The sequence below is a fragment of the Protopterus annectens genome, chromosome 6.part1 (genome assembly GCF_019279795.1).
Source record: "Protopterus annectens isolate FY-2018-M chromosome 6.part1, PAN1.0, whole genome shotgun sequence".
Classification (NCBI taxonomy): domain Eukaryota; kingdom Metazoa; phylum Chordata; order Ceratodontiformes; family Protopteridae; genus Protopterus; species Protopterus annectens.
The window spans coordinates 124,072,104-124,087,056 of record NC_056738.1 but is presented as its reverse complement, the minus strand read 5'-3'; the positions used below and the strand labels follow the sequence as shown (position 1 = coordinate 124,087,056).

Here is a 14,953-nt window from a genome sequence, read left to right as displayed (position 1 = left end):
TATGAGAAGATTTTACAAAAATTGGTCAGAATGGTGGATGTTATTTAAGGAAAAATATAAAAAAAATCTTTTTACAGTGGCAGTAAGATGTGAAAAAGTAGAGTAAGGAAAATATAAAAACACAAAGATGCAATGGAAGATTTAGAAAATAATGATAGAAAGTACTGTGACAAAGAAAAAAATTATAAGAAAGAAATCAAGAAAAAATACAATTGTTATACAAGCAAAAATATTTTTACAAGGGAAAAAATAAATATTAAGTCACTTAAGCAGATTAGTAAAGGGAAGATGGTAGTCTAAGGAGAGAAATACAAAATACAAAAGGAGAAATAAAAGAACTCAGGAAAAGATTGTGAACAGTATATTACAATATGTACCAAAAATGTTTAAAGAAAAATAGAAGGTACTGAAAAACATGGAAAGTAAAAAGTAAAAGAATAAATAGCTGGAAGGGATATTTCTTTAAATGAGCTACATAAAGCATTAGGAGACATAAATATAGATTCAGCTGCAGGACCAGATGGAATATGGTATGAAATGTATAAAAATGTAAGGGATTGGAAAAAATATAAAATTTTTATAAAATAATAATTTGAATGAATGGTTAAACAAAGGTTTTACATATAAAGATTTATGTAGTGGAATACTTAAATTAATACAGAAGAAGGAAGATATAAGACAATTAATATACTGGAGACTGATAATCTTCAAGAATAATGATTATAAGATCTTTATGAAAATAATACAAAACAGATTTGAAACTAAAATGGAAAATATTATGGAAGCTGGTATACAAAGTATAAATGGGGAAGGGTTGTCAAGAATTATTAATGATAGAGAAATTGTGGATGATATTACAAAGAGAAAAGAAGATGTGAAAACCATGATTGCAGACCTTAAGGCATTTGATATAATTGGACTTTTAATCTTACGGGTAATAATGAAAGAATATAATACAAGTGAAAAGGTTACAGGATTATGTATGTCAACGTTAGTAGTAATAAAGTAAAATATTTGTAAAAGGCTAGTTAAGCCAAGAGGTACACATGAAGAGTGGTATAAGACAGGGATGTCCAATGAATTGTACAGTATCACATTCATAACTAATGCAAAGAGTATGTGAAATAAATGATAAAATGAAGAAGGCAGGTTATGTAACACGTGACTGGTTAAGAATTCTAGTTTTGTTAACAACATATGCAGATGACAGTATAATAATTGCAAACAAATTGGACAAAGGAAGTAATAATTTGCACAAATGAGTGTCTAGAGGTGACAGAGAAATCTTTAAATGAAGAGAAAAATAAAGGTTTAAGTGATGGAGTAAAGATGGGGGCATGTATTTTACAATGAAGGTAATTTCTGTGTTATGTATAACATTTTGGAATAAAGATACAAGTAGAATTCAATGGGGAAAACCAACAAACATATCTTTTCTAAAGAACATATAAATTACCATTAAAAAAGGCTTATTTAATAAATTCAATACTGGTGGGAAAATAGGATACTTAATTGTATTTTTGTTGCCAACAGTATTTAAAAACGAATTATTGCAGATATTTTTCATTTACATGGTGTTCTAGATTGAACCCAGTAAAAAGAGGAGTTTTGTAAGTACATAAAGAAGAAGGAGGTTTAGGATTAATTAATCCAGTAGTAGGAGGTTGGCATAATGGTTAAGGTATTTACCTTACAAAAACAAGGTGTAGAGTTTGATTCTCACATAGGTTAATTGGGTAGGCTTAAAATGATCCACAACGGCAGATAGCCTAGTACTAATCTATGAACCTATACACTGCTACTTTAAATTTGTACAGAGTGTTAAAGTGGAGAAATGAAACAGATGAGAGCAATTAATAGTAAAATTGTACAAATATAAGTATGATAAATTTTGGGGTATGGTGAAAAAGAATATATAAATGAAGAAAAAAATGTTACCAGGAAAAATATTTTGTGGAAAATAAAAATTGATGTAGAAAAATATCGAAAAGTATGGTATAAGAACATAAATGCTAAAACATTACTATGTAAAACCATGTTAAAATTTAACAAATGAAAAAATTAGAGCTATAAAAAAAGGTGTAATCAGAAAGTAGAATGTCAAGATTTTTTCTGGAGACTGGTAATACACAAATTGCCAATTAAAGGAAAAATGCCATACACAAATGAAAGTGATAGAATGTGTTTACACTGTCAAGAAGAAAACTATGGAGCATGTGTTTTTGAAGCTTAAGACAGTATAAAATGATCAGAAAACTATATAAAGAAGATTTTTTTGAAGATATAGAAAGTGGACAATATAAACATGGATATGATTAAATATAGAAGTATAGAATATATTAAAAATAACAGCTAAAAGTTATTTTATGTTATATGGCTTATGCGGAATGAAGGAATGAATGAAATTATATTTAATGATGAATGGATTTTAGCAACAATATTAAGTAAAATCAGATGGTGGTTATGGAAACAGGAGTAGTGTCTAATAGGGATAAAAATTCAGTATGACTAAAGGAAATTATGAATATGTGTAAACAGATTTGTATATCTATATGTTTATACATTTGTAAATATTTGTACATATGTAAATATTTTGTAAGAGTTATTTTTGTATACAAATAAAAGACCGTACTCTTTTCAATAGATGTAATAGGATCCTTTACATCTAACTGAGCAAAAAGATAGGCCCTATTTATCTTCCTCACTCTTTTCTGGGAAAATAGGAGTGTTAGAAAAATCTACATGCTGCCTAGAAAAATATATTTACAATGTGTGCTGCTTAGGAAGATGTGTATTTAATCATCCAAACACATATAAGTTGTATGATCAAATATATAGAGAAATGTGTGCTTTAGTTAGGAATAAATGTACTTAATGCATTTAATTCTGTCTTACTAGAATAACAGTAAAAATGAACCTGCATATTATTGCTTGAAGCACAAGCTGCAGTGTAATCAGAAATTTGACCTTGGCAGCTTGCAGATGCAGTCTGGCTCATGTCTTTCAAGTAAAGATTATTTTGCAAAGTTGGAAAATAATAAATCTGTTTGCATGTAAGTCTTCTTTACTGCCTCCACCAGACTATCTCTGATAGTGCTGCAGACAAGAGAAACAAAGAAGGCTTTAAGGAAGACTTACATCTATTGTATTTGAACTAATCAGAGAACCTTGAATTGGCTACATCCTCAGGAGGTCATCGTGACTGACCAGCTGTCTGCAAGGCTGCAACTTTCTCATGGGAAAAGGACTTTTTGAAAAACACAAAATCAGCAGTTTTTATGAATAACTATGATGTAAAGACCCTGTCACTGACCACACCAGTAAGGTGGGCAAAACTGATAATGAAATGTATATAACCAATGTGTTTTGGTCAATAAAGCAGTCAAAATTCTATACAAACTTTGTGTATGGTTTTGCCTCTAATGTACATTAGTGATATCTGAGTTGCTCCTGCATTATTGTTTGTTATTAATTGACATTGTGTTTGAATAACTCAATGATTTTTACAGTCTGACTCTAACAAATTTATTTAACATCTTGGTCTAATCGTGCGGAATTCCTTGGTAAGCTACAGGTCAGAATATATAGGTGGTATTGAAGTCTGAAGAAGGAAAGACCTCCGACTGAATCTAAAGAGGCTGTCCACTTATCTGATCTGTGGCCAAAAGCGGAAAACTGGGTCCTAAAAGCCTATCAAACATAAGCAGGAGGCTCGGGTAAGCAAAATTCCTCTCTTTGTTTTTGTTTTAGATCAGGGACCAGGTTACACTGTGCTATTGCTAAGGTTTGTGATAGCAGGGAGAGGTATTGTATCTTGAGTCATAGATCAGGAAATAAAGCAAAACAAAGTAAACAGTCATTCTAGACACTACTGTGAATGGGGACGGAATAAAGATACCACGTGGTACAAGAGAAAGGGTTACGTAACAGTTCTGTTGTTGTTTCTCTCTCTCTCTCTCTCTCTCTCTCTCTCTCTCTTTTTCTTTCAAAGACATGGAAGCACTAAAGGGTCACGTGACCGCCCTAACAAAAGATGCAAAATATATGCAATTACAGAGAGCAGATAATGTGAGATATTTTGCAAAATGTGTTAACAACTATAAATTTGATAGTAAACTAGATAAACTTTCACTAGTTAAACTCCTTAAACAAGTTTTAATCTGATGCAGGGCGTCAGGCAAAAGAAAAACAGAAGCTTAAAAAATTCTGAAACATTTTTAGACAACACAGTAAAAGGTCTAACAGACAAAATCTCTGAAAAATAAAAACTTAGAGTAGACTGGACTTGCATTAATTAATGCCTACAACAGGAAAATGAGACAGTAGATGGATATTATGCTAGATTATTAAAATGCTTAAAATAACAATTAAAAATATATATATATATATATACATTTTTAAAAGGTTGCATTGCCTCTGTTAGTAGTTTTATTACAAGGCATATGATAAATCACTGAACAAGCAGGCTGCAAGCCTTACTTGAGTATGCTCTAAAAGACACTTTAATAGTAAAAAAAAAAAGGGCACAAGTCTTCACTGTTGATATTTGTATTACAGTCAGGTAAAAAGGGCATCTAGCTAGGGACTATAAACAAAATAAGAAAGCAATAACAAAAGATAAAGGAAATGTGGACTGACTATATAATAGTAATAATAACCAAAAATCATCAGAAAAGGTTAATAAACAAAAAGAAAATGTGAATGTAGTAGAGGGAATAGAGAAAGTACAAACAGATGTAAAGAATAAAAATGAAAATAAAATTTTAGATTTAGCATTGTTGAGCCTGAAGCTCTACCTAGCAAATACAAAACCAGAAGTAACACTTCTGGTAAAGGAAAGAAAGGTCAAATTCCTGTGTGACTCAGAAAGTTACCAAAACATTCTAAATCACCTAATTATATATTAGTAAAAGCAGCAAATAGACAGCTATACAGGGAACCACTTTCCCATAATATAGCAATAACTGACCCTGTTTCAGGTATGACTCAGAAAAGTAAAATTGTAGTTTCTGCAAAAAATATCCAGTAAACTTACTGGGAAAAGACCTTGTGCAAATATTTGGCATAGCAGTAGTTCCTACCATGCAGGGTATGGAAGCACAAAGACAAATGAATGCTCTTGTGGTGTGATCAGAGGGTGAAGCCTATTATTGGTACAGCCAGGACCTAGTTATGATTGGTCCAGGGGCAGTAACCAAAGAACTGATAAACGTAGCCATCAGTAAGGTACCCTCCCTTGACACTGATCAGCAGCACTGGTTACATTGTACTCCATACTACTGTAGCACACCAGGACCTAATAAAAAATATAAGTAAAAATCCTGCTGACAAATTAATATTACAAACTTTATGCTGGAATACTGAGGGAAACAGTGTAGTAAGCTGTTCATTACCTCAGAAGTTCATGAGATTGTATAAGTCCAATAGACTGCCACATGTCAGCTTGACAAAAAACAAAAGTTTTAAATGGGCAGACTTAGAAAAAAAAGGTAACAAAATGAAAAAACAGACTAATTTAAAAATGTCAGGACAAGAAATATAAAAACAAAACTGAATTGGTTGACACAGACACATACAGCTGTACACTTGCAATCTAGTAAGAACAGCTGATTAGCATTTTTATTAAAAGAAAAAAGAAAAGGCCTTGTGTAAAATTCCAACAACTCTGTGGTCAACAGGCAAGTCAAATGTAGGGCTTATTCAAGCAGCAGGACCAGTTACAATTACCCCAAAGTCAGCTTTTAGACCACAGAAAAAAACAATACATTTTGGGAAAAAATGCAAAAGTAGAAATTAAGCCTATAATAAGCAGCATTACTCAAAAAAGGAGTACTGGTAAAATCTCCTAATTCACCATGTAATACACCCTATTTCCTGTTAAAAAAAAAGGGAATGGCAAATGGTACAAGATTTATAAGCTGTAAATAATGCAGTAATACCAATACCTTATTAAATGATTTAAAGCAACAGAAATATTTCACTGTGGTAAATATTAGCAATGCATTTTCTCAATACCTATCCACCCTAACAGCCAGCATTGGTTTGCATTTACATTTCAGGGCAAAGGTATACGTACACCCGACTACCACAGGGATATAGTAAAAGTCCAACGATATTCGCACAAAAAATGGCTAGCAACCTGGCAGGGTTTTCTCCACCAGGGGGCAGCCAAGTACTACTTTATGTAAATGACATCTTGCTAGCAGCACCCAGCAGCAGTGCAGGGTAAATACAGTAGCATTGTTAAAATTTTTAGTAATACAAGGACACAAAGTAAACAAGAGTAAGTTACAAACTTTGGGCAAACAAAAAAGACAGGTTAGATACCTGGAATATGTGATATTCAGTAAAGGTAAAATACTAAATAGTGGGAAAAGAAAAAGGAAAAAAAAACAGCAATTTTGCAAGCACCCAAACCAACAACTAAAAAAGAAATAATGTCTTTCCTAGGTACAACTAATTTTTGTTGGAACTGGGTACCAAATTATTTTACAATAAAAAACAAAAGCAGAAATGGCTTTCTGCAGGTTGAAGCAGTTAATAGCTTCTTCATTAGTTTTAAGACTTCCAAGTTATCACAAACGTTTTTTTTAGACCATAGATTGTAAGCAATGGTACATGACATCAGTATTAAAGCAGCAACATAGGAATAAGCAATGCCCCATAGCTTACTACAGTTAGACCCAGTGGTGCAATCTTTGCCTCACTGTGTACAAGCAGTAGTTGCAGCAGCAATGGCAGTACAGGCTTCAGCCTCAATGGTGTTATTCCACCCTCTCACATTGAGAATGCCTCATGCAGTTGCAATAATTCTGCCACAAGAAAAAGTTGCATACCTTTCTCCTGCTAAACATCTTTCATGTATGACCATACTGCTGAGTCAACCTCATATAAACAGTTAGCTTTACCTAGACAAGATCTTACAAATATGCCCTTGGACAATACTGAGGTGACATATTACGTAAATGGCTCATGCAGAAGGGGTCCTACAAAAAAAAATCTGGTGGGGTATGCAGTAGTTACAGACACTAAAAATTTAAAAGCACAAACTTTGCCACACAACTTGTATGCTCAAGCAGCAGAACTGGTAATCTTGACAAAAGCATGTATTTTAGTAAAAGGCAAAAAAAGTAAACATATATACTGATAATCAGTATGCTTTTTCTACAGTGCATGTGTTTGCACAATAATAAAAAAAAATAGAGGAATAATTACATCCAGTGAAAAACCTATTAATCATGCGCAATTTATTTTGGAGCTATTAAAATCTATTCAGTTGCCTACTAAAGTAGCTATTTGTAAATGTGTAGCTCATACAAAACAACAGGATAAAATTTCAAAAGGTAATGCACGAGCTAATGCAGCTGCAAAGCAAGCAGCCTCAGACTCAGAAACTTTATTTTTTAAAAAATTACAGCCCTTTGAAATTTTAAATTTAAACATATTAAAAACAATGCAAATGCTTACTACAACAGCAAAAAAAAACAAAACTGGGTAAAACAAGGTGCAATTTAATATTACCGTCTAATTTATTTAAAAATGCAGCTTTGTTGAGCCATGGGCAGAGCCATGTCTCAACAGGGGGGATGGTACAGTTAGTAAATAAAATATTCCAAACATATGGATACATAAATTATACAATAAAATTTTGTGCAGCTTGTCATACTTGTAACAAAGCACCATGCACAAGGAGCATTTAAAACAAGCAAGGAGTTTCCCTACACCACCATATCCATTCCATACTATTTGTATGGACTTCATAGAGTTGAATAAATGTGAAGGGAAAAAATACTGTTTAGTGATCATAGATATGTTTTCAAAATGGGTAGAAGCTTTTCCTTAAGGAATCACTGTGCTTACCACCCACAGTCAGCAGGACTGGTGGAGAGGTACAATGGAATTTTAAAAAAAAAACAAGTTAAGAAAGTTAATGAGTAAGACTCAAAAGAATTGGATTTGCTGTTTACCTCTAGCATTGCTGAGCATGAAAAACAGTAACAAATGTAAAGGGTTTGATCCCCTTTAAAGTAGTATTTGGAAGGGCATATTATGTGCCTCAGTAAAAAGCTCTCATGCCTGCAGGGCTGAAGGCTGACAGTTCACTAGCTAATTAAATAAAGAAACTGTTATAAATAAAACTGTTTTGCAGTTGAACTCTTTTTCAGATAAACAAGAAACAAAACCAGTAACCCGGGGTCCTGGATTTGGCTAAAAAGGTCCGTACCAGGTACTGTTGGCAACACCCACTGCAGTGAAAATTGCTAAAAAATCATCTTGGGTTCATTTAACCCATTGCAAACCTGTTAAGAAATTCAGTTTGGACATACCACAGGAACAAAATGGCCAGAGGCAGAATAAATAAAAATGTAAAACAACCCCAGAAACATTGGTTCACTGGCCTACTGATCATACACTTAATAACTATGTTTGTAGTAACCTTTTTTGTTGTTATGGTTTTTCTTGCATATAACTACAGAAGTAAAGTTAATAAAACGTGATGAAAAACTGGCTACAGACTGGCACCCAAACTTTAACACATACCTGGCTATGAAACGAGTTTATGTAAAGACTATGAACATTTCAAATTGCTGGGTCTGTACTGCAATACCCACAGCATATGGAGGACTTTTAATGTCTGCTGTCCCCTTGGGAATAAATGAAACTTGGGAAAACCTGTTATTTGACACAGGCACCGTGACATCACAGGACAAAATTGCTTTATTTTTACCTGTTCACACAAAAAGAAATTGTATGAGAGTAATACCCTCCAGGTGGGCTAAAGTAATGGTAATATAACAATGTCTTATAAATGTTACATTAAAGTCAATACTGTTTGTAATACAAACCATGATTCATATCTGAGTTCAATAAAAACTACATTAAATGCAGTATGTGACAATCTAGTCTTAACTAAGCAATTGTCTATTAGGAATAGGAAAATGTTTCATGCAGGGATAACACGTATCAGTACCAAAGTAATGATTTTATTTGTGGGAAAAAGGCATATAAATGGTTACCTGAGAATTGGTCCGGCAGTTGTTTTTAGGCTTATCTGGTTTGAGCAATAAGAGATACTGCAGAATTGCCTTTGGGTAAAATATGAGAAACAGCTCGAAAATCTGAAGGTCCAGTGAGAAAAAAACCCTGTAAATCCAGTTGGTAAAATCGAAGCTGGTTAAAAAGGCCATAATTCAGTAAAAGACAAAAGTAAATTGACTCATATGAACCTGGGCAACAGTGTTATATCCAGGGCAGGAATGCCACCAGCCTATGGAGCAGTCAAATCGATCTGGGAGCTAAAAAAGCTGTCAAAAAGTCATGAACAATGCAACTTTTTCCACCCTAGAATTGGTGACTAATGAACTGAATGCAATAAAAACTGTTGTGCTACAAAATCGAATGGCTCTTTACTTCACCCTAGCGGCAAGAGGTGGTACACGAAGAAAAATGCTGTGCGTACATTCCAGACAACCAACATAAAATCAATGACCACCTAGAGGTAATTCAGCAAGTATCAGCAATGACTAAACCAGGCCCAAACCCACTGACGGACTTTTTCCAGAATCTGTTTGGGGGGGGTGGGGTTCCATCCTATTAAACATTTAATTACTATTTGTGTGAGTATACTCCTAATAGAAACATGTGTTTACTGTGAAATTCCCTGCATGAAAAGATTAATCAAAAATTTGTTGATATATCTGCTACTGAAACTCTTTACCAAAGTGTTGAAATTAAAAAATTAATTTCAAATAATGCTTTTTCTAAAATATAAAACCAATGACTTACTTAGCTGAAAGCCCTTGAAAGGGAAAGGCTGAGGAATAAAATAATATTGTTTATGTTTTAAACAAAATAAAATGCATTAAAAGGAGGGAGAATGTTAGAAAAATCTACATGCTGCCTAGAAAAATATATTTACAATGTGTGCTGCTTAGGAAGATGTGTATTTAATCATCCAAACACATATAAGTTGTATGATCAAATATATAGAGAAATGTGTGCTTTAGTTAGGAATAAATGTACTTAATGCATTTAATTCTGTCTTACTAGAATAACAGTAAAAATGAACCTGCATATTATTGCTTGAAGCACAAGCTGCAGTGTAATCAGAAATTTGACCTTGGCAGCTTGCAGATGCAGTCTGGCTCATGTCTTTCAAGTAAAGATTATTTTGCAAAGTTGGAAAATAATAAATCTGTTTGCATGTAAGTCTTCTTTCCTGCCTCCACCAGGAAGTAGCCTGTGCGCACTATCTCTGATAGTGCAGCTGAGACAAGAGAAACAAAAGAAGGCTTTAAGGAAGACTTACATCTATTGTATTTGAACTAATCAGAGAACCTTGAATTGGCTACATCCTCAGGAGGTCATCGTGACTGACCAGCTGTCTGCAAGGCTGCAACTTTCTCATGGGAAAAGGACTTTTTGAAAAACACAAAATCAGCAGTTTTTATGAATAACTATGATGTAAAGACCCTGTCACTGACCACACCAGTAAGGTGGGCAAAACTGATAATGAAATGTATATAACCAATGTGTTTTGGTCAATAAAGCAGTCAAAATTCTATACAAACTTTGTGTATGGTTTTGCCTCTAATGTACATTAGTGATATCTGAGTTGCTCCTGCATTATTGTTTGTTATTAATTGACATTGTGTTTGAATAACTCAATGATTTTTACAGTCTGACTCTAACAAATTTATTTAACAAGGAGTCAGATGAAACTCTTGAATGGCTAGATCCATGGGTGAAATCAGTGAAAGAGATACTGTTGGAAGGCCTAATAATTTCATTTCTGGTGTTCTTCGAATGATCAGCAACAAAGTTACTAACACTTGGTGATAAAAGGAACTGAACACATAAAGCAGTACATTAATTATCTCAAGAGGAACCTTGCTGTGGATCCATAACCACTGACAGAGACAATAGCTGATGGATCTAAAAGTGACAACAGTTCAACATGGTTTTCATAGTCTATAACAGCTATATTCCCAAAGATGCACCGTTTCATATCACTGATTGAAGAAATGGCAGCAGGGCCACTAATGAAGATGTAAAAAAAAGTCTTGTGTGGCATTAAATCAGGTCATTAGCAAAGGTTATGTAGGAGCTGGAAGTTTAGCAGATGGTCTCATGTATTACACTTCTCATGAGACATCTTAAAGAAATGGAATAGTAACTAGGAAAGCTGAAAGAAAAAAAAATACAGAATATTTTTATCCACTTCTTTTCTTGGAGTCCAAAACCTTCATGTCAGGTCCTACACCAAGGAAGACCATTAAAGTCAATAATGCAAGGAAGGAGAGGCCAATGTGTTCCACTAAGAGTTCCTTTTCATTTTTTTTTTCAAATGTCAATAAATGGAAATGGAAATAAACTGTCAAAAGCAAGACACTGATCTTAAGTTTAGAGAAGAGAGGCACATGACTAGAGTGTTTCTGTCACCAGCAGTTCCATACACATGCAGGCATGGAAGCTTTACTGGTTCTGGGAGATATATGGCAGACCAATGACAAGGAAAGATCAAGGAGACTTTTCATACACTTGTAATGTCAGTGATATCAGGCATGAGCCAATTAGCTAGTACTGTCACTGATACCAGATATCAGATGTGAGATAAGAAAGGACAACATCAACACATGAGACATGCCAACCATCTGTACTGTCCATGAATCATGGTACTTGACAGCAAAAATCTGACTTTTGAAAGATATGGTAAAAATGCCCCATAATCCTTACTCAAATGGCACACAGCGCTAGTCAAGTTGCTACCTACATTAGCTATACTACTAATAAAAGGCACAGAGGTGACCTATGCCTTGCATATAGAACAATCTCTGACCTAGCTTTAATGGAAATGCTGCACATTCGGAAGTCAAAATGCACACAGGTCACTCGCTAAAAGAACCATAACCTGGTATGTGATATCAACAGAACTTGAAGAGAGAGATTTGTCTCACAGAGATTGCCCCACATTTGGAACAAGCTTCCTATTCATGTTAAACAAAGCTCCTCATTGGACCTATTTAAGTGCAATTTGGACGACTGGATGGGTAACCGGAAATTCACCCAGAGGGTTCCACATGTCTCCCTCTTGAGCAGAGGCAATAGGTGCTGATATTAGTGTGTGCTTGAACAAGACACCCTTGGGAACACAAGTTGAACTTGGCTGGGCTTGTAAGGGCCCTGGGGCCATTCGCCTAGTAACCTCTGATCCTATGCTATCTATCATCAAATCCCACAAGTACAAGATGATAATGGGTGATTATTTCCAATTATATACCAGGTAAGCATTCTCAGCAGATGGAAAGCAGAATAACGACTGACCATGCCTTCTGACAGACAATTTTATGAGATGAGGGCATGACTGTGTCCAGATGTCAAAGGTGCTCAGACTGCAGCAACGTCTGACAGAATCCACAGCCCTGACAAGAAAAACCATGACAGAACAGGATCAGAAGCTGTCCAAAGGCTTAAGGTCAAAGGGCATTATCATGTACTAACTAATTTCTGCAGACCTATGTGCTAATGCTCTGCAGTACAAACTGCAGCTGGTAACTGGAATGGACTATGTCTTTATGCAGTAATCAGCAGTGAAATCTACTTTAAATTTTAATACAGTATAGTACGATCTTTCAGCCACAACAAAGATTCTTTATTTTCAGTTTGAATGGTTCAAGGTTGGTATGCTTTCCACTTACCTCATAAATCAGAACTAGGACAAGAAGCGTACATTCATGTATTTAATGTAAAAAAATGCACAAGACACTGAAGTGACAAAGCTTTAAAGAATGATTACAAACTTTAAGGAGCCACCTGCAAGTGCATGCGTTCCAATAAATCACACAAAGTACAGTTTTTTCTCTCTCTTTTTGTGATTCTACTGGGATCTGCTGCTTGGAGCATTTTTGTTTCCCTGGCTATACAAAGATCACCACTTAGGACCTAACAAGCATTTATATAATGAAATATAGTAAACTAATCTGCATCACAAAAGTATTTTAAATAAAAAAAAATGACTTGTCAACATTTAGGAAAACTGTTTAACCTACTGTTTGAGATCTAATATTTATGTTGACGTCACTAAAGGTTCTTTAAATGTCCTGTAAATTAGATAACACGAGAGGGTCAGTATCATAAAAGAGTTCAAAGAAACTATTGAAGGTCACAGACCGAAGGTCATTAAAGATCATGGAAAGAAATCCTAGCACAAACATTTCAGTTGTAATCAGCTACTATGTAGAGCTCAGGAACATCCCTCACCTTCCACAGAGTTTACTAAGTAAGTATGGAAAAAGCAGATTGTCAGGGCTCTCCTCCATATTACACACACCTATAGATGACTTAGACTTGCCAGTCTGCCTACTGTATGTCCTTGAGTTGTGGGATGAAACCAGAGTAGCCACAGAAATCTTTTGTGAACACAGGAGGTACATGCACACTCTGACCAGAAGACAGCCTAAATAAGAATTGTACAAGAGAAGCGCATGCTGTGTGCCAGCGTTGCTACTCACTGCATCACTGTACCACTACAATGTGGGACTGATGCATTTTAATTCATCTGCGAGTTGCATATCTGTAATGTTGTTAGTTTTTACATTTGACAACAGACGATGCCACCAAGCTGAATGACATTAAATAAAATATTTCAAATAAAGTTGCCTGCCTTTCAGCTTAAGAAATACAGTTTAGGTCTCAACATACTACTGAAGGAAAATAAGAACAAGTAGATTTGGCAATCTTGTTTTCACACAAAACATTCTTGAACAAACAGATTAGTCTAATAAACTACCTTGGTATCCACCATAAATGGAAATAGTAAGAGAAAGGCTAGGCCACTACATTCAGTTCTAGATCTGACAAGGAAGGCAATGGCTTACTGTCAGTGCTACAGTAGCTGGAAAGCACAGAAAAGATAAACATCATCATTTCAGATAATACATTAGCTAGGTCAATGAAGCCAAAACTGACTACTACAAAGTTCTACCTGTATTTTTTTTATGCATAATATACTTTCACATCTAGACAGCAGATCTAATCAAAGTGGTTTCAAGGCTGCTACTTCATATGTTCACAGAACACAGAACCACATTATAAGAAAAATCCATTCTGTGAAAGTACAGAACAAGTATACACCATCTATTTATGTCAATGCAAGTCAGCAACACACTGACAATACAATTAAGGAAATATTCTCACACACACACACACACACACATGCAGGTACATCATGCCTTTAAAGCCTAAGCAAACATTTCTCATGCAGACTTTGCATAAATGAAAATGCACTTTAGAATGCAGCATTGTAGCTCATTACCTCCTTCTCTATTTTAAGAAGTTTCTTTACAGCAACTTCCTTATTCTGTGATATCCACTTGGCTCGATAAACACTTCCAAAGCTTCCACCACCACAGTTTTCAAAGCATTCCAAATCACTGAATTTGATTTGTACAAACGAAGTACCTGAGGACGACATCTCATAACGATGTCCAGTCATTAAAACTCACTAAAACCTGTGAAGAAAGAAGATTGCTCTATTCAGTCAACAACAAAGGAAGCCTTCTTGAATCCAGTGCAGCTTTTATAATCTGATTAATTCCAAAGTCACAAAAAAGGTAAAATGAAATGCTTCAATTGTTCATAATGAATAACAAGGTAATTACAGCTAGTTACTTGCAGCACATTCAGTTTCTTAACAGCCACAGTAATTATTTATAAAGATTACGCTGAAGATATTTTTAGGTACTGTTCTCCTATTTCATGCAGTCCTGGAAGCAGTCCTGCTAAGAGCTAATGTGTCACTGAGACCTAAACCATGAGGTACTGACAACCGGGAAGTACACTTTCAACTGTGAGCTTGCGTAACAGTTCTGGAATCTCATGCATTCAGCGTCTGAGTGCAGTGATCACATCACACAACATGTACTTAGCATAAGAAACTGCACATTTGAGTAAA

At 34.7% G+C, this 14,953-nt stretch overlaps 1 protein-coding gene across 2 annotated transcripts in view; it reads right to left on the bottom strand.

Moving 5' to 3' along the window:
• The window catches only part of MAP3K20 (mitogen-activated protein kinase kinase kinase 20), a 1,351,048-nt gene extending 1,336,301 nt beyond the window's left edge, over positions 1 to 14,747 (bottom strand). Inside the window, exon 1 of one of the 2 annotated variants that reach the window (XM_044075552.1) lies at positions 14,315 to 14,747. In XM_044075552.1, coding sequence (XP_043931487.1) covers positions 14,315 to 14,494 — 180 coding nt within the window. In that variant the 5' untranslated portion in view covers positions 14,495 to 14,747. The remainder of the gene's footprint in view (positions 1 to 14,314) is intronic. The other variant, XM_044075553.1, reaches the window with a different exon arrangement.
• Between the last annotated feature and the right edge of the window lie 206 nt (positions 14,748 to 14,953).